The sequence below is a fragment of the Exophiala bonariae genome (genome assembly GCF_035927105.1).
Source record: "Exophiala bonariae strain CCFEE 5792 chromosome Unknown scaffold_18, whole genome shotgun sequence".
Classification (NCBI taxonomy): Eukaryota; Fungi; Ascomycota; class Eurotiomycetes; order Chaetothyriales; family Herpotrichiellaceae; genus Exophiala; species Exophiala bonariae.
Genome location: NW_027042493.1, coordinates 593734 through 612121, shown reverse-complemented (window position 1 = coordinate 612121; position 18388 = coordinate 593734). Strand labels below are relative to the sequence as shown.

The 18388-nt window shown below is 50.5% G+C and overlaps 7 protein-coding genes across 7 annotated transcripts; 4 read left to right on the top strand and 3 right to left on the bottom strand.

The window, feature by feature from the left end:
- Positions 1-1541: 1541 nt before the first annotated feature.
- Positions 1542-3635, top strand: LTR84_004154 (uncharacterized protein; the record flags this gene model as incomplete). Its single annotated transcript, XM_064847732.1, has 4 exons — positions 1542-2025; positions 2083-2378; positions 2439-2563; positions 2618-3635. The coding sequence occupies 4 exons, from the start codon at positions 1542-1544 to the stop codon at positions 3633-3635; spliced, it is 1923 nt and encodes a 640-aa protein (XP_064704844.1).
- A 1105-nt stretch (positions 3636-4740) lies between these two features.
- Positions 4741-6834, top strand: LTR84_004153 (uncharacterized protein; the record flags this gene model as incomplete). The annotated part of the gene is made up of 9 exons (XM_064847731.1): positions 4741-4950; positions 5021-5215; positions 5277-5371; positions 5428-5604; positions 5653-5876; positions 5936-6061; positions 6113-6228; positions 6290-6578; positions 6641-6834. The coding sequence occupies 9 exons, from the start codon at positions 4741-4743 to the stop codon at positions 6832-6834; spliced, it is 1626 nt and encodes a 541-aa protein (XP_064704843.1).
- Positions 6835-7687: 853 nt separating this feature from the next.
- LTR84_004152 (uncharacterized protein) lies at positions 7688-9862 on the top strand (the record flags this gene model as incomplete). The annotated part of the gene is made up of 1 exon (XM_064847730.1): positions 7688-9862. The coding sequence occupies one exon, from the start codon at positions 7688-7690 to the stop codon at positions 9860-9862; it is 2175 nt and encodes a 724-aa protein (XP_064704842.1).
- Positions 9863-10254: 392 nt separating this feature from the next.
- LTR84_004151 (uncharacterized protein) lies at positions 10255-11904 on the bottom strand (the record flags this gene model as incomplete). The annotated part of the gene is made up of 2 exons (XM_064847729.1): positions 10255-11412; positions 11647-11904. The coding sequence occupies 2 exons, from the start codon at positions 11902-11904 to the stop codon at positions 10255-10257; spliced, it is 1416 nt and encodes a 471-aa protein (XP_064704841.1).
- A 698-nt stretch (positions 11905-12602) lies between these two features.
- LTR84_004150 (uncharacterized protein) lies at positions 12603-13533 on the bottom strand (the record flags this gene model as incomplete). Its single annotated transcript, XM_064847728.1, has 2 exons — positions 12603-13112; positions 13165-13533. 2 exons carry the CDS (start codon positions 13531-13533, stop codon positions 12603-12605), a joined length of 879 nt encoding a protein of 292 aa, XP_064704840.1.
- A 557-nt stretch (positions 13534-14090) lies between these two features.
- Positions 14091-15469, bottom strand: LTR84_004149 (uncharacterized protein; the record flags this gene model as incomplete). The annotated part of the gene is made up of 2 exons (XM_064847727.1): positions 14091-14936; positions 15005-15469. The coding sequence occupies 2 exons, from the start codon at positions 15467-15469 to the stop codon at positions 14091-14093; spliced, it is 1311 nt and encodes a 436-aa protein (XP_064704839.1).
- A 1039-nt stretch (positions 15470-16508) lies between these two features.
- Positions 16509-17999, top strand: LTR84_004148 (uncharacterized protein; the record flags this gene model as incomplete). The annotated part of the gene is made up of 2 exons (XM_064847726.1): positions 16509-16928; positions 16980-17999. The coding sequence occupies 2 exons, from the start codon at positions 16509-16511 to the stop codon at positions 17997-17999; spliced, it is 1440 nt and encodes a 479-aa protein (XP_064704838.1).
- Positions 18000-18388: the final 389 nt, after the last annotated feature.

Here is an 18388-nt window from a genome sequence, read left to right as displayed (position 1 = left end):
GAAGCGCCGATCATCTCAGATCATTGAGCTACCGCCAATCGGATACAACTAAGGTTCTTCTCGAAATAGTTAGCCAGTTCTCAAGTATGATCCGAGGGGCTAACAGGGCTGAGAAAGAGAATACTACCAAAAGCCTTAGCGGTAATCAAAAAGCCACGCCAAGGTCTCTCAGCCTACCCCACACGAATACTCGGTTGGGTGATTCCTTTCACACCGACGTCATGGGAACCTTTTAGCACAGTCCCCGCGAGACAATAGACCGATGCTAACTAATCACTCATTGACTTGGTTGATGGACGTTGATCGACACAAGAGAACCAGATCGAATTGTGCACAGCTGATCTACTGCGCAAAAGACCAGATCTTCTCGGGTTGTCTTAATCAGCTAGACTCCATGAACTTCCCACCGGATACACATATTGACGGCCTTCACACCACACTAGATATGTACTAAGCGGATTCATAGACTGTGTTGAAACTCTCAATGAAAGAACCAGCCTCGGATAGCTTGGCTCGTATATGCAAGGCGTAGGCGTACAGATTGTAGACTCAACACCACTTCATGGATGGAACGTTCCACTCTTCATCTACCTACCGCAACTTGGTTGATATGACTGCCAATGACAACCCTAACGCTTCGAAACACCTGAGAGCTCAGACCGGTGTGAACGAGGAAAATCGGCTAGGTCTCAACATGAACTCAGTGCTTACTTCTTTATATCATGTCACTCGAAATCATAAACCGGCAGCGAAGATACATCTTCAGCTTACTTCGCTTAACCCGGCTACTCTGGGCTAAAACTACGGGCTACTCGGGTACAGAAGCTGATCAGTCCAACTCGATTTGCGCCCCGAGCCAGAACCGTGAGAAAAATTATTTGATTTCATTTGATTCCAGTTGATTCCAGTTGACTTTCCCGGGTGATACTTATGCTTTGCGCGGCTAGTTCCCTTCCCACGCTGCAAACATCATGCGCGGATTTTGGCCGAATTGATGCCTAGCGAGTAGCCCTATGCACCGTCCACGCCCCCTCAAAGGCTAGGTTACCATCCAATCGGGTCCTGCTCGCGACCAACAGAGTACGAGAAACCACCAACTTCGTCTTTACTTCGGCGATCGCCATTCATGACTTGAGAAAGATCGGCCCTTGTGCCTCAAGGCTGAAAATTCGGGGGCATTTGTATTCCGAAGTCAAGCTTTAGATCCCAGACTACCACTACGACGAAAGAACGGGAACCCTGCATGATTATGTGACAGCGGGCGGCGCTCCATGCGGTTTTGAATCGGAAATAGAGTTCAGCAGTTCATTCTTGCGTCCTCTTCGATGTATATCTCCGCAAATCGCTGGGACTACACCCTGTTCATGATTATTACAAATAATCGCCCCCAAACCTCAATGACTCGAGGGTCTCGACGGCCACAGGGCTGACTTAATATCACCTTAAAATACTCACTCGCCGTGATCTAGTATTCTGGTTCAATGTCGTATATATTGACCTCGAGCCACCACCCAGGATGTCGGGTAACGCTGAGAACATCGATGGCGGGAAGAAACCACTTGAAGGAGGAGAAATCTCGAAGCAGCAGCCCGAGCCACATCTTCATCCAACAGAATCCATATTCATGTCCGCGAGGAGGATCCAAGTTGGTCTCGAGCCATGCGAGGAAGTTCCAGAGCGCGGGTAAACGTCGTCGACAGGAGGTGTTGGCACATCAGGGAGCAGAGTATGCTCGAAGCCTTGTGGGATGGAGGGCGGCTTCGAGTACTCCAGTCTCGCTGAAGGAGAGCCCTACCTCTTCGTCGACCGAGGGCAAGATGGTCCTTGGCATGAAGGTCTCTGCTTTGCAAGACGCCTCCATAGCTATGGTCGTCGGAGAGTCACCTGGGCAGCAAGATGGAGGAAAGAATGAAGGGGATAAAGGCTCGAAGATGACGCTCAACGTCGGAGGAGGCTTGCGCATGGACCCGTTCAACGCCTTTCCAACCTCCAACAGCAAGACGGTCAACATGATGGTCGATTATCGTAAGTTGACTCACCACTCCTCATTTTCGCGCTGTTGAGCTGACCTCCTCACTGTAGACATCCATGTTTGGGGACCGCACATGTCCGGCTTCTTTGATTCTTGCATGGGTTACAATACCCAATTGGATCTTTGTTGGCCAATTGCCATGCAGGATGAAATGCTCTTCGACGCCACGATTGCCGTAAGTCGATCAGCATGGTTGATCAGTAATGGTTGTTCCGCGGCGGACGACTCCTTCATGTTATACCATCGTGGTCTGGCACTGGCCAAGCTCCAACAACGCGTGAGTTTCACGGCACCCTGCGCCGAGGTTGAAGTTATCTTCACCATTGGGAGAATGCTCAGTATTGCCGTAAGTGTTTCTGCTTCTTCTTGTTGTGCCTTTCTCCTGCTAACACTGTTGCTTCTCTAGTACATGACAAACGAGCGTGATGCCTTCAACCTCCATATCGAAGCTTATCAAGCACTAGTGGAACAATATATCCACGCGAACCCCGGGACAGACATCTCACGCATCAATGTTAACCGTCTCCGATGGTACGTAATCTAAACCTACCTTTCTGCATAATAAAGAGACTAATGGCCGACTAGCTGGAAAGCAGTCCATGCATATAGGACCGAACGAGACCTCGTGCGCGACCCTTCACTTCAAGGCTCTCCCTCTCAATTGTCTTCTGAGACACAGTCGAGGCAATCGATATCACCACAACCCGAGACTTCCAAACAGAAGGAGAAGTTGACGCCGACGTCCCCTTTCTCTTACGCGACATTGAGTCCCGGAACCATATACTGGATCAGTATTCTGAACAAACTGCTGGTCCAGCAAGACTCAGCACATCCCTGGTCTAGAGCTGTAACTGCAAGGGAGCTTGCCAGCCTCAGCGACCAGATATGTCAGGTGTTGGTGTGGGAAGACTTGTCAGCTGTCGAGTCACAACTCTGTTGTGCACTCGTGGCATTCTGCCTCCAGCTCAAATGCCACAACAATACCCCTGAGACGACCGATCACAGCGAATCTCAAGCCGAGCTTCCAGACGAGCAGGACTTGTCCGAATACATCACGTCTCCAAGCGTACCACCCCTGAACGAGATGGCCCAGACATTCCTCAACAAGAGGCTCAGCGGGCTGTCAGGCAATTCCGACCTGCGCATCATTGTGGCGTGGTCGGCGCTGGTGATGGGCAGCTACCTCCTGCAGCACATCGATGGCTACGTGAGGAGGAAAGGGCACATCATCCTCGTCAGTCTCGACCTGGCTCTCCAGGCGGCAACGGGGCAGCAGTCGAATGTCCAGGGCGAGACCTACATCAACAACGGGTGGAGGATACTGGAGGCGCATCTCAAGGAGCCAATGGGCCTGTTCTGGCATGAGGAGCTCGCTGGGCGCTGGAAGCATGACTGGATCACCACGATTGCGAGACAGCAGCGCTGGGCGGCGACGGGGCTCTGGATCATCGGCGCGCCAAAAACGTTGCATGCCGACGGTCGTCCCGGTGGCAGTGAGAAGGTCGATGTGGTGGAACACCTGTTGTTGAAAGATGCCAGGGACACGCTGCCTTTTGTCGACCGTTCTCCCGCATCCGTGGGGTCGATTTATCCAGGCTTGTGAAGGTGGAACCTTAGGTACGAGTACTTACTACTAACGGTCGAATATCCTCATAGAGGAACTTGCCGCACCTGATTTAGTGCGTTTCCTCTGGTGCAATGAGAGATTTTAATCTTGAAAACTTGGTGCTTCCGAGACGAGGCATAATTGACCAGAAATAGGACTGGGGAAGTTGGGACTCGTTGGAACAAAAATACGTTAGTTACGAAATGATGAAATTGCTTGTACAGTATCCATCCCTTGAACCTGGAGGGGACCCTGATCAATCAATAGGATCCTTGCCTTCCCTAAGCGTTAAGCACCTAGCCACAGCAGCCTCATCGGCTTTCCTCGGCTTTATCGGCCTGGCTCCCGGTTTGTTCTTCTTCCCCAAGCATCAGCGCGGAGTGTTGCGGAATCATGGTTGGACATGAAGACTACCTAGAAATAGCCAACAACGCAGGGTGTACCGATTACGATCACATCGATGAGTAGAATCGAAGTGTCCGGAACCAAGGTCCTGCAACCACGCAGTGCGAAGCTCGGCGCTGCTTTGAACGGTAAGCCTCTTCCAAAATACCCACAAGACGTGGAGGAACATCTCGAGAGATTGGAGAATATTCATGCGCTTTGAAATCCACATCGACTACCAAAATTCTTGGAAAACGTGGACAAGCTCGGCAAGCATCCAGATTTCTGACGAAGAGGTCTGGGCCGTCGTGCTTGACAGCGACGAGCCGCACCGATATCACCTTACCTCTCGAAAAAGATGGGTACCGTGTGGTGTTATTCGCGAAGATCACAAACTATCCTCGAGAGTAAATGGTATAATTCTGATCCAGTATTGCGAATTATAGTCGAACTATCTTATCTGGGGCCAATCGGTTTTTGATTTTCGTTCCGCGTGTTGTTCAACATTCTGGCTCGGGATTGCGTGCTTTGCTGCAGAACACACCCACGCGAAAAAAAGTATCGCTTTGGCGGACTTGGATCGGCGGACGAGAACTTGTATAAGACATGAGATGGACGAATCTTATTTTATGGCCAAGTTGTGTCAAGACACGGCGTCCGTGTTCCCTTTTCTTGGTAGAACGATTGAAGTCTATTCGACACCCATCGATCGAACACCATGGGCAAGGAGACAGGAGACCACAAGGGTGCTCCAGCCACTACGGTGGATGAGGAAGCTGGATTCTCGACCTCTTCGAATAGCTCGCAAGAGCACATTGTGAAGCCGACTTCAACATGGAAGGGCTATATCTGGGATACCTGGGAGCTTCCCAAGGAGGAACGCTGGCTTTTGTTCAAGGTTGATGCATTTGTGCTGACCTTTGCTTCGGTAAGTTTTCTTTGTTTTTCGCATGCGCTCTCTCCTTGTTTTCCACTTCTTTGATTAATCAACTTCATAGATTGGCTACTTCCTCAAGAATCTCGATCAGTACAATGTCAACAATGCTTTCCTCAGTGGCATGCAAGAGGATCTTTCAATGTATGGAAATCAGCTTGTGACCAGCACTTCGATCTGGACTGTTGGATATGTCATCGGTCAGATCCCCTCGAATCTGCTGTTGACCAGACTTTCGCCGCGCATTGTTATTCCCTCCGTAAGTCAATATGCTACCTGCTTGTGTGGTCGTTTTCAACTTACTGATTTCACCCTCTCAGCTCGAACTTGGTTGGGGAGTTGCCACCATTGCCACAAGTGCAGTATCCTCGTACAAAGCACTTTATGCTCTGAGATTCCTGGTCGGCTTATTCGAGTGAGCCTAGCTACTCTCCTCATTCTTGGTTCTGGTTACTCATCGTTCAACTTTAGATCGGGCTTCTATCCTGGCATCCATTATCTTCTCGGTAGTTGGTACACCCCTCGTGAGCTCGGCAAGCGCGCCATGATCTTCTGGCTAGCCGGTTCGATGGGACAACTCTTCAGCGGTTTTCTGCAGGCTGCAGCATACACTGGTCTCAACGGAGTGCACGGTCGAGCAGGTTGGAGGTAAGCCGAGCCTGATTCTTGAACCGCAATCTTTCTGACTTGCTTCAGATGGCTTTTCATCATTGACGGTATCATCACACTTCCTTTGGCGCTCATGGGCTATCTTTTCTTCCCGAATCTACCTCAGGGGAACGTAAAGACATGGTGGACCACGGAAGCGGAACATCAGCTTTCAATCAAACGCATGAAGGCTATTGGGCGTGCTGGCAAGGAGCCCTGGACTTGGCCCAAATTCAAGAGACTCCTATTCAGTTGGCATACCTACATTTTGCGTATGTCTCCCTCATTAATCATCCCATTTTTCATCTCTTGTGCTAACAATCGTCTCCAGCCATGTTGTATGTCATTTGGAATAATGGTAGTTTTCAACCTGCCATGGGTTTCTGGCTCAAAAGCTTCAATAAGAAACCTAATCCAGTGCCCGGCGTTAACTTCACAATCCCAGAGATCAACTACCGTGAGTGTTCAGGTCAAGTTCGTCGTAAATCGTACTAATCACAAGATGCAGTGCCCAACGTGACAGTTGGCGTTTTTATTGGCATGGCCTTCCTTTGGGGATGGGCGTCCGACGGCCCTCTACATGGTAGACGTTACCCTTTCATCTACGCCGGCGCCGTGATCAATGTAAATACACCTAAAGACCCATGGTGATCTCCTACCAAAAGCATACTGACATATATCACAGTTGATCTTCTCTATCGTTCTACGCCAGATGCCGCTCTACAGCGACATTCATGGCCGAAAGATTGTGTATTGGCTCAGTCAAATCGGGTTTGGAGCAGGCCCTCTCATCTTGAGTTGGATTAACGAGATATGTTCGGATGACACTGAGAAGAGAGCATTGCTCGTAGCCGCAGGCAACGATTTTGCCTATGTGGTGCAAGCGGTAGCTCCTAACTTCGTCTGGAAAACTACAGACTTTCCGGCCGCAAGAAAGGGTTATACATGGTCCCTGGTTCTCCAGATTCTACTTCGTAAGTGCAGCCGTGATGCTTCAATGAACGTGAACATGACTGACCTCTGCTTCCTCTCATAGTACTGTGGACAGCCCTCATCCAAATCCTGTTATGGCGAGATAAACGTATCGCGGCAAAGCGCAGGCAAAGTGAGGCTGCTGAATCTCATGGGGAAGATGCTGCAGGACTGAGTGTACCCAGTGAAGCGGATAAGAAGCGAATCAGTTTCGAAGCAGTTGCCATTGCGCCTGCGGCAGGTCCCATCACCCAATAGGTGCACATGGGAGATAGGCTGGTAGTGCTGGTGGGCTTCTACTGATGTAAGGGGTACACTGTAGCTATGTGAAACACCGTATGTACTTTTCGGTAGCATACCTCAATGACTAGATGCCTCCAAAGCATATTGAAGCACTGATGGGAATATCTTCGAGGAAGACTTCGACCTCAAGATCAACCATAGACGTTCGCAATACTATGTTCTCCATTGACAACGTCGCTCTTCTTACAAGAGACGTGGAGAAGGGCGTGCGGATGAGATTGAAGAGAACGCAAGCTCTCCAAGCTGGCATTGTAAATTTATCTCCAGAACTTGATAGAAGCAATACAAGGGCTGTGAAAACATCAAGCGACGATCTAGATAATGAATCCGCAGAATTGGAAGACCGACTTTGCAAGCTCTCACGATCTTCCGAGGAACGTACAAATGCTGATCCTGAGAATGAGCGTTCGGCATGTCACCTCCAGGTCTGTGACTGACATGGCACTATCCAAAGATACCATAGTACTCGTGTTGGTGATTTGAAGTCCGCCGATGCACAGTAGGGCGCAATGGCGTGTTTTCAGAGTCCGGCGTGTTCCAGTTCCAGTTCCAGTTCCGTACTTTTGACCTTAGGTAAGCGGAAACAGATGCCAAGAGAATATTCTTACTAGTCCCAAAACAGCAACTAAAGTTCGCCAGCACTTCCATCTCACTTGCGATTCACTGTTTCGTGAATCTCAGACTGCCTTCACATTTCTACCAGGCATCGTTGTGATTGAGTCACGTCTGGTGACTCTTTCTTTCTCTTTTCTACACCTCCGTCACCTTCCCTTCCTCCTGTTCCTCCCCTTCTCCCATCATCCCAAGTATGGTCCACACGCGTGGACAAGGAGCGCGGCCCGAAGGCTTTTCTGAATATGTCCCCCAAAAACGTAAGAGGAGATCTGCCATCCCTAATGTCAAAATCTGCTATGAGCGCCCGCAGCGGCGTGTTGTTTGTCCTCCGTCACCTCCATCATCTCCCCCACCTCCCAGCGATGTGAACAAAGGCACCATGCCGAATAATTCAAAATGCGAGGATGCCTCTATTCCAACGGACCCAGATCTGACAAAGTCCCCAGAGACCCCTACAGGAAAGCGACGTCGAGAACCCGAGGATGAGGCCGAGTCATCATCGAAACGCGCCCGGAACAACCTTCTAACACCCCAGCCACCAAAACACAAGCCCTTCTTCACCTCGAGTTGGCGCACGAGATCTGCCCTGTCCGTCCCACCCAAGATATCGATTCTGGATACACCAACCGGTTTCGCTCAAAAAGTCCATTCCGTCGAGGCTTTACATGAATCTCCATATTATGCCAAGATATTGAAACCGACCGATGACAAAGAGGAAAAGGCAACCCCCGAGCCCGCGGAAGAAGCCACTCCACAGACCCCTCAGCAACAAAGTACTCCGGTCCAGCCTGGTATCTTCGGAAGTGTGAGAAAGATCTTTGGGCTCTTCAAGGGCTCATCGCCAGTCAAATCAAGCACCCCGGCGGTACAGCCAACGGCCAGAACCTCTCCACCTCAACAGCGAACCTCAAGCCCAACTCCAGAACTCGATCTGGTGGCAAATAGTCCTCGGCAATCTCCAGAGAATGTTCCATCGCCGCATGCTTATCAGGCTGCGCATGATCAGTACTTCAAGCGTCGTCGCTACGGAGAAACCAAATCTGGACAAGCCTTTTTGGCGGCAAAAGCAAGAGATGAGGATGTCGAGTTCGAAGCCACTCCAGGCTCTAACAAGAGAAAGCTAGCATCTGTCGATGGCAAAATACCTGGTCCAAAGGCCGGTGGTTTCGGTATTGATGATAGCTATCTCGACGTTGAAAATCACGTTGACGAGGTCGATTCGATTCTGGACCCATCAACTCCCACCAAGACAACTCAGCAACCTCAAACTCCTCTACGCTCAGCATTGCGACAGAATGCCAATTCTACTATTGGTCGGTCAGGAAAAACAGTCTTGTTCAATCCGAACACCGAAGTCAAGCACGTCTATAGATCATATGGACCAGCTGGACAGTATCATGGCAGTGTCTTTTCCGATACATCGAGCATCTCTGAGTCATCTGTGTCGCTGAACAACCCACAAAGTATCCTATCACCATCCACTATCAGCAATACGCGCAAGAATGAGACCACTCGATTTGCACTCGACAACAATGTATTCGATCCCAACGACAATAGCTGGCGTCCGTCGCTCGCGAATCCATCGCCTGGTCATTTCCGTCTTCCCGAAGCTGATGAGTACGATGATTTTGATGATAGTGAGTTATCTGAACTCGAAAAGGAGAAGGAACGTCAAACCCAAACCAATGTTCCTCCCCAACCGAGTACACCTCGGATGTCTCATGCAGAGTTGCCTCAATCCTCTGGTTCAAATGCTATCTCATCATTCCCCAGCCAGAATGACAGTGGTGTTGTCAATGACATACAAGAAACCAGACTCAACAAGGCTAGATCCGAGGCTCAGAAGTACAAACCAGCACGATCATCACGCTTGTCTCATGGAGAGCCAGCACGGTCACGATCATCCTCTCCCCCATTGACAGATTCGAACACCGAGCACGAAGACTTGACCAACTCTGATTTCACAGAGTCAAACTTGATGTTCTCAACACCTGGACCTACGAACTTCCAGCCTCGTCACCATAGTACGATTATGGAGGAAGAAACTCCAGCCAAACAACCTAGTCGCGAAGAACTAGACAATACTACAGTCGGCGAAGATGGTATGACGGAGTACGAACGTGAACATCAATTTGACGAATGGGCGAAGAGCATTTTCGACAGCGTTACAGTTCAAACGTATGAAGAGGCCGGAATCGCAAGCTCGTACATTGCCGATCTGGTGCGCAAGAACTGGACACAGAAAGACACCGAAGACTCCATTGCCTACTGGGACAAGGAATTTGAAGAGGGAATCAAGGCTGACCGGGAAGCTCGTGCGTCAGGTCGACAACTGGTCTGGGTCACCGATCCGGCGGATATGAACTAATTGTGTTGATCCCATGTTGTGGACTTTGCCAGTGAGCGTGGATAACGAGCTTTTATTTACCCAGTATTCGTTCGCCTACGAGTTTCCTCTGCACAGAGGCGTACCTTAATAATGAAAGTTTACGTGTGTGTATATTGTCAGTGCTATACTTTTTCTCTTTCGAAAGCCCAGACGGTGCGAATTGACACTCGAGCCACTCGAAACATAGGCTGTAAGAACCCATGCAGCATTGCGGAGAAACAAGACAACATAGCGACAATGCATCTGGAGCATACGGAGTCTATCCATGCTACCTGTGTCTTGATGATCATATCTCACGATATTTACTTCCTCAACCCGAGGCCCTCATTGCAACAATGAGATGCCCTTCTGCTCCATTTATCCATGGCCGTTCACTCAGCACTGGTATCAGAGACACCATTAGCAACGGGCACAACGTCATCGACAAATCCCACCTCAATCAGACTCATTGTGCTTCCCTGTGGACTAACGATATTCTTGATCTCCAGTTTCCTCGTCGTCTTGGTCGACAAGACCTGGTCATCCACGCTCTCGTTCCCATCGCCATCATCATCAACAACCACGCCCGCAATCAACTCCTGCCACTCGGCGGCATCCCTCTCCCGCGCATTCGTCAACAACATCATCTGCAGGTCCTGCGTGCGCATCATGCGCTCGATGGCGCTCGGCACGACCCCGACCGGCGGCGACACCTGGTCCATGATGACGATGCGACTCGACGGCGCCATGCTCGGCACGATGCGCCGCAAGATCTTGAGACAGTACGCGTCCGAGTAGTCGTGCATGATCATGCGCAGGAAATACACGGCGGCGTGCTTGACCGGCTGCGGCGCGTAGAAGTCGTGTTCCTGGAAGGTGAAGCGGTCGCGCAGCTCGGGCGGGATCACGCTCGTGGCCGGGTCGGTCGCGCGCGCCACGATCTTCGGCAGGTCCTGCACGATGATGCGCACCGACGGGTTCGTCCGTGCGATCTGGATCGAGCAGTGGCCGACGTTGCCGGCGATGTCGACCACCACGCTGTCCGCGGGTAGCGCATCCCACGCGAAGCCGTGCGCCGCGTGCTCTTTATCCATCGCGGGGAATGAGCTCACGTAGGTCATCAGCTGGGAGAAACGCCCGCGCACGCCCGATTGCCCCGGGCTTTCGTAGTATGCGTACATGGGCAGATCGGTACCGCACGCGAAGTTCAGTCCGGCTTCGTGCGGGTGTTGATTGCCGTGGCCGAAGTGTTCGAGCGCTTCGACCTGCTTGACGGCCATGGGGAACACGTCGCGCGAGATGTAGGCGTTGAAGGCGGCGACGCCACTGTGTGTGATGAGGAGTTTCGAGGACGCGGTGTGTGCCACTTCATTGGGCGTGGGCTCGTGGAAGACGTGGATTTGGATGAGTTGGCGAAGCATCTGGCGGAGTTGCTTCGTGTCGAGGGAGAGGGCGGTCGCGAGGGCGCTGTAGCTGATGCTGGAGTCCAAGGGGACGGCGGACGCAATGGAATAGTGGTTTACGTAGTGGAAGGCGTTGAGGTCGTGGGTCTGTGTGGTTTAGGGACTCAGTCAGTTGGTTGGTGTGAGAGAGTCCTGGAGTAGGCCATATTGGTCCTGGAGATCATGTAGAACTCAACTGATAAGAGATGGTTGCTTCTTGGATGACTTCCTCACATATCGGACATCGACCACTTCCCAATCCAGGATGAATTGAGACATAAACAACCATTCGACGCTGTTTCAAAGAAAGAAAGCGAGAAAACTGCCATAGATCAGACTCACAATATTGTAGGTATTATAAGCGACGACCTCATCTGGGCCAGAGACAAGATCATAAAGCCTCTTGGCGGCAGCACGGAGATCCAGCCTCGCCAGCTGAATGTCCAGAGGACTGGTTGCATGAGGGAAGAACGGCGGGCCATTCTGATCAAAACTCATCTGGGGTTGCCCGGTCGAAGCGAGATGCTGCTTGATCTGCTTCGCTGTGGAGAGACATAGCTCCGCGAGCCGCTCTAGATCTTCTTCGTTGTTGTCTAGCATTGTGTTTGATGAGGTTTTTTGGTTTTTCTCAACACCTGGTCTTGTCTGATATTGAAGAAAGTGCTCAGTGACAAATTGAGACAACAGCGAAGTCCCAGACAGCAAGTGTGTGAATCCCACTTCGACCCCTCCATGGTGACACACCTCCGAGCAGTTCAGATAGAGTTCTTCCAGTAGGTGCTAGAGCATGACGAGTTAAGACAAAGTGACAGCGCAGCAAACGCATACTAAGGGGCCCTAGTTAGTCAGTCCAGAGTACTGCGTACTCCGTAAAGTTGTGGGTCTCGCAGATAGCCGAGATGGTCAAAGGAGGGTCTAACTAGACTCCAACGATAACAGAATCAAGAGGACAAACCGTTGAAAAAAACATGGGCACTAGAATGATTTAGTTGCATAAGGGAGCTCGTTCCCCAAGAGAAATGGGAACATGCATGACGCCGGTTCCTGCAGAATCAGAAAACATTTGATCATCACTGGTGGGAGATTTTATTTATTGCTTCGCCGTAGCGATTCACCTGAGGTATGAACTGTCGCTCGGCACTGGATCTTGATCCTGTCATCTAGTTCCAACTCTCATTCTTTTCCAGCTTGTCCCGTCTACCTCTTCTCCAGAATAGCCTTACCTTCCAATTATGATTGCTCTGCTGAATCTGCTCGTGGCGTGATTGATTCCTGCCTTTGGGACGTTGCTGCGATCCTTACTGGGAGGCTATAATTCGCATGAGATGTACAAGCAAAAGCTCCGGGTGGTCTTGAGTACCCTTGGCCCATTGCAATCGCTGATTGTCCATGCGGGCCTTGTATTCTGCAGGAGACTGTTCCCTACGGGGCTGCGTGGTTGTATTGATGCTTTGCACTGTGGCTTGTGCGGCGACGAACTGTTGCATTTGAACACGAGTGAATTCAGAGTCTCCAACCCTTGACAATAAGAGCTCTTGTCGAATTGCATTGACGGAAGCCAAATGTAGTTGCAATTTACTCCAGAGACCTTTGCGTTCAAGATTGAGTTGCTCCTCCCTGACGTAGTAGATGGTGCTGACACGAATCCAAGAGTCCTGCGGAGTTTCTTGGTCCATTCTTTTCAAGAACGCGATCTGAGGTACACTTTCAGGATTCTGCGCGTTGGGAAATATTGGAACTAGTGAATGGCCCCTACTCGCAAGTTCTCTTGCCTTGCCTTCGCAAGAAGATTTCGAAAATGCTTGAATCTATTCTCGGTCAACCAAGTTTGTGCTGTGAGCCGAACAAGTCATCACTTACCATGGAGAGACCAAACGAGACTTTGGACATATTGCCTTGGCCCTCATTCTTGACTTCAACATCGACCACAACAAAAGGGTGAGCAGATGCTACCTCGCTCAGTCCAATGTCGAAGTACTGTCCGTACGGCTCCCGCAACCAAAAGAAGCGACCTAGGTATTTCTCCCATCTGCCCATTGAAACAACTTCTTTCACGAAATCGTAGGAGGCGTCCTGCTCCGTCGTTGCTTGCTGATTTGTAGCCTTCTTAGGGGCATCACATGTCGTCAGGTCCTCTTCTGCCGGGAAGAAGATATCAGAGTCAGAGTTCGAGTTGTCTGAATTGAGCTCCTGCTCATGGCATGAGCAACCGCAATTTCCAGCCCCCATGTTGAGCTCAGAGCGTAAGCACGATTTAGTAGCTCCGGAGCAACGATAGAAAAGAAAGGTTGGAAGCTGGTAGAGAATGAGAAATAGGTTGAGGATCACCTCGTTTTATAGATCGAAACTAGAAGTGAAGCATCACTTCTCCACCATCGGATAGTGAATGCCATGATTCACCTTTGGCTCACTTTCAGGCTAGTATTCGTCTCCTCAATTGCCCTGTCACTTGAAGCTCTGAAGGTCTTGACCTACAGCTCCTTGGTGAACGGTAGGTATCGTCTAGACATACACTTCGAGTCCATTTTTATCTATCATCAGTATGGCAAAGCGGTATCGTCCTTCGATATGGTTTTTTGGATGCACACATTGATCGAGTGGGCATGTTTGGCCCCTCGTGATGACCTACAGCATCAACAAATGGGTGCGAAACAACATCACTAGGCTCGCGATAGTATGGCAAATGAAACTGAAGTGAGAATATTCAGGTCGAGTGAGATTAATTCATGACTCACTGCACTGCATGAGGCTCAAGCAAGAAAGGGCTATGCTTCGGTAGGAAGAGATCAACCCGAAGCCTTGAATCCTTGCTTCCATACTCCGACAATCCCTTCGCCTTCCCATAGACTCTGCAGCTTCTCGGTCACGTTACCCTTGACCAACACGAGATCTGCTCTCTTACCCTCAGCCACAACACCGCGATCGCCAAAACCGAATCGCCGTGCTGGGGTGGCCGTGGCAGACGTCAATGCCTCCGGAATGCTAAACCCGCACTTCTTGACATACCATTCAAGCTCATGCCACAGACTGGGTCCGATACCCGTTCCTTTGAGACCTGCAACCGCGTCCGTACCTGCAACGACATCGATGCCCTCCTGTTTCAGCTTTCTGATGGTTTCAAAGGCATACTCCATTTTGGCCTCGGGTGCTTTGAGACTGAGGGATTCAATCATGTTTTGTCTGGTGCCTTGATCGACCACACCACGTTTAAAGGCGATGTCAGCGAACCGATCTCGGTCTTCTTGGAACTCTCCGGTCAAACTACTCAAGACTACCAAGGTTGGAATCACGAATGCATTGGTCTTCTTGTACAGATCAATGATGCTCTGGGGTGGTGCTTGGTCGATGAAAGTGTGGGTCAAGCCATCTGCTCCGGCGTTGAGGACAATCTCGGTTGAACCCAGACTGGTGGCATGTCCGACGACTGGTAGGCTCTCGGCGTGAGCTGCCTTCACGACAGCAGTCTGTAGCTCGAGGGTAGCTGATGGGATCGAGTCTGTCGGGAGGGCCAATGAGCAACAGTTCTCCTGCATCAATTTAATGTAGTCGGCTCCCTCAGCCTTGTGCTTCTTGACGAACTCGGCGGCATTTTCTTCGGTTAGTGTGGGCCACGTGCTCACATATGCTTTTAACTATTGAGCGTCAGGGATGCACGGTATCGAAAACCTTCATTACGAAGGCAAGCAGGGGTAAGTGGTACCTCGTCTGTCGGATTCGGACCCAGTACAATCGGACCAGGCCACCCGCCAGCGATCGTTGCACCAAGAAGGGCGGTCTTCAAATCCGATAGAGAAACACTGGTGCTTCCGGCCTTTGCTTGTTTCAGTTCTTCTGCGACGCGGTCTCGCCATTTATTGACAGCTCCGAGATCTGAGTGCATATCACAGACCGTGGTTACACCGCTCCTCAAAGGACTCCGAAGTATGTCGTTCTCGTCCGAACCCTCTGGTAGGTGCAGACCATGCACATGCATGTGTGACTCTATCAAGCCAGGCAGAAGAGTATGACCATTGCCATCAATCACTGTGGCACCTTGTGGAAAGCCCGACTTCTCTTTGGAGACCGAGATGATCAACCCAGTCGATGAATCAAAGGAGACAGTAGCATCATGGTGTACAGAAGTACCATCAAAGAGCAAGACAGAGTGAATGATAGTTGGAGCCATCTTCCAAAGGTACTTATCTGAAGCAGAACAAGGTTTCGCAGCGGTGTGCAATGTGTTTTGTAGTTATTGTTCAGACTTATCCTAGCATTCGACCAATTCACAGGAGAAGTTGAAAGTACAAGGAAGTGAGTAAGCTTCTATCATAAGTATTCGAACTTAGACGAGCAATCAGCAGAAGGGTCAAGAAGTCAGCCACTGCTCCTTGGTAGTGCTCGAATTTATTTGTGGTAAACAACCCCCTTGGAGCTTTTGAGGGGTAAGTATCGGGATCTCGCATTTGGTGCATAACTCGTCTACTAGTTGGTTGCTTATGCCCCACGGGGTGCCTCCTTAGCTCCGTGATGACCGGCCTTAGCTAGAACTCAGCATCAGTTGGGATGATGATTTGTGAATCCGGTTGAGATGTGGACTGGATTGTCAAGGCACACATACGCATGTCGCACAATCTTATGATACGGTTACGGAGCTACGTCGTGAGACAGCCATTGGGAGAAGCCGTAAAGATTTGGGCACTGTGTACTCCGTATGTAATATTCGGGGGTATTCAAACATTCCAGCCTTGGTTATCACCACAGTCTCAACAGTCGATATATTGACTCAACCAGGAATATCCTGGTGAGCACTTTGTCGACAGTCACGACATAGAATATGGTGGTATTTGCTCTTTGCGCTTGACAATATATCCATCTGCCAATCAACATTGAATGATCCGCCAACGATCTAGCGTCCAAGGCGATGGACAAAATAACAGAGGCCAGCTTCAAGTTGACTAAGAATCTGCTAGACCCAAAGTAACCGTCACGTGAGAACTTCGGATAGATTGCACTTTTTTCCGGGCGCGGCCCAATCCGGAGAAGCAACCGCCTGCCACTCGACTCACCTCCAACTTCAAGTTCTCTCTCTCCCTCGCAGCGTTTTGCACTCAAACCACACCAACACCAACACCATCATTTCCTCACAACCCTCATCTGCCACTTCTGTCGCATCTTGGAGAAGACCTGATTGACGGCGCGAGGTCTCCTTGCTACTTCTTGCCAATATGGCGTACTCTCCATCTCCCACATCACCCATTCCACAGATCGACAACCCTTCATTCCCTCCTCGTCGGTCGCCCACCCCACCGATTCAACCTGTCTCTAAGAGAGACAAGCGCCGGAATCAACATGTGGCTCATCAACAAGAACTCTACAGCGAGCTGGCTTCAAATCGGGAACAGCATTATCGAGAACAACTCATTGCTCTTCAAACCGACATGAGTCTGATCTCACAAGCTGACCCTTACGACCCTGAACCCCTCGAGGATTCCCCAGAAGAGGTGGCGCGAATCGCAGAGCTCGCAGCATCCGGCACTCCTTACCAATCTCAAATGTCTTCGCTTGCGGGCAAGTGGTACGCTGAGTTTGTGCATGAAGTGAACGATGCCAAGGAAGCCAAAGAATTGGCCCTCATTCAACTAATGGTATGTTACTCCTACTCCTGTCTGGGATTGTCGTGGCTAACATTCTTTCAGAACAACCACGAGGCCCGTTTGAAGCGCATCGAGTATGAGTGTGACTACCGACTCCATTTGGCCGCAGAGGAGTGTGAACACATGACCACCACTCTCAGAGAACGACTTTTCACAGCCTTGTCAAACAAGAGGCAAAAGCTCATGAAAGAGAAGGAACAACTTGATATTGCCGACACCAATGCTCTACTTCTTCATCCTAGCCAATTCAGCATCACCAATCCTGCCAGTCCTGGAAGCCAGCCAACCAGTCGAAAGACCCGATTCACACGACACCGAGAGCAAGAGGAACTGAACGGCGTCAGCGACGTGTCTCACAACAGACGCAAGCGCAAGGCCGCTGAAGAAGATGTTGGATCGCCCTCACGAAACGGCATTTCTACACCTGGAGAACGTGCTCGAGCAACCCTTGCCCCACAGAGCGCACCTGTCTATTCCGTGCATACCCTCTTCACCGACAAAGAGCTGAACTTCCAATCTCACCAAGCCCAGATCGCAGCTCGTCATTACTTTACCACTTCACGCAAGGAGGGCGAGGCAAGCAATACTCGAAGACGAGGAAGAGATGATGCAGACAAGCCTTCAGGCTCAGATGACGAATCAGGTTCGGAAGAAGATGAACATCTCGAGGCACCCGAGATGGATCGGTCGACGAGCCAGAACGTCCACATCACCCGATCGACCAGAACCACGGGCGGACTAGGTGGTCTCAACTCGCTTAGCGATCTAGCAGAGAAAGCAGCGAGCCGTCCAGCATTGCCGTACGCGACACTACACACGCATCAAGGCCGAGCAGGAACATTCCTTCCGCAACCGAGTCGATTGATGGCAGAAGAAGTGGACGAAGATTTGATGAAGATTCTACAGGGCGAATCACAACCGCCGGGACAGGTGGACCGAAAGGCTATTGAAGAAGCGCTCAAACCATTATCGGAGGGTAGAAGCAATCTTGCTCCGGACTGGCCAGTGTACTTGGACATGCATCTAGTCGACGTGGACTCACGAGTTGCAGGGAAGGTTTGAAGGATCAGATGGCTAATGTGTGGAAGATTTAACGAAGGTCCGGGGGGGAAGCAGGTCCAAGTTGGGTGATGGAGAATGCGGGCAAAGGATATTGTGGTCACCCCGAGAGTGTGTTTGCAGGGCGGCCAGTTGTACAATGCACTGGCATGGGAAGAGAGAGCATGGAAGTGAGCGGCCGGATCTCACACGGCACCGGATGGAGTTTTTCCGCATTAGAAGCGCCGTTCAGCTCCGAGTTGGAGAGAGAAATGTACGAGTACTACTACCAATGATGTCACGACCGGTGTTCTTAGGTACAAGGTAGATTGTACCGTGGAAAATGAACATGACTGCTACATAACAGAAGTGGCTACCGAGTACCCTGTATTGAACTGTGGTCATAGCCGAAG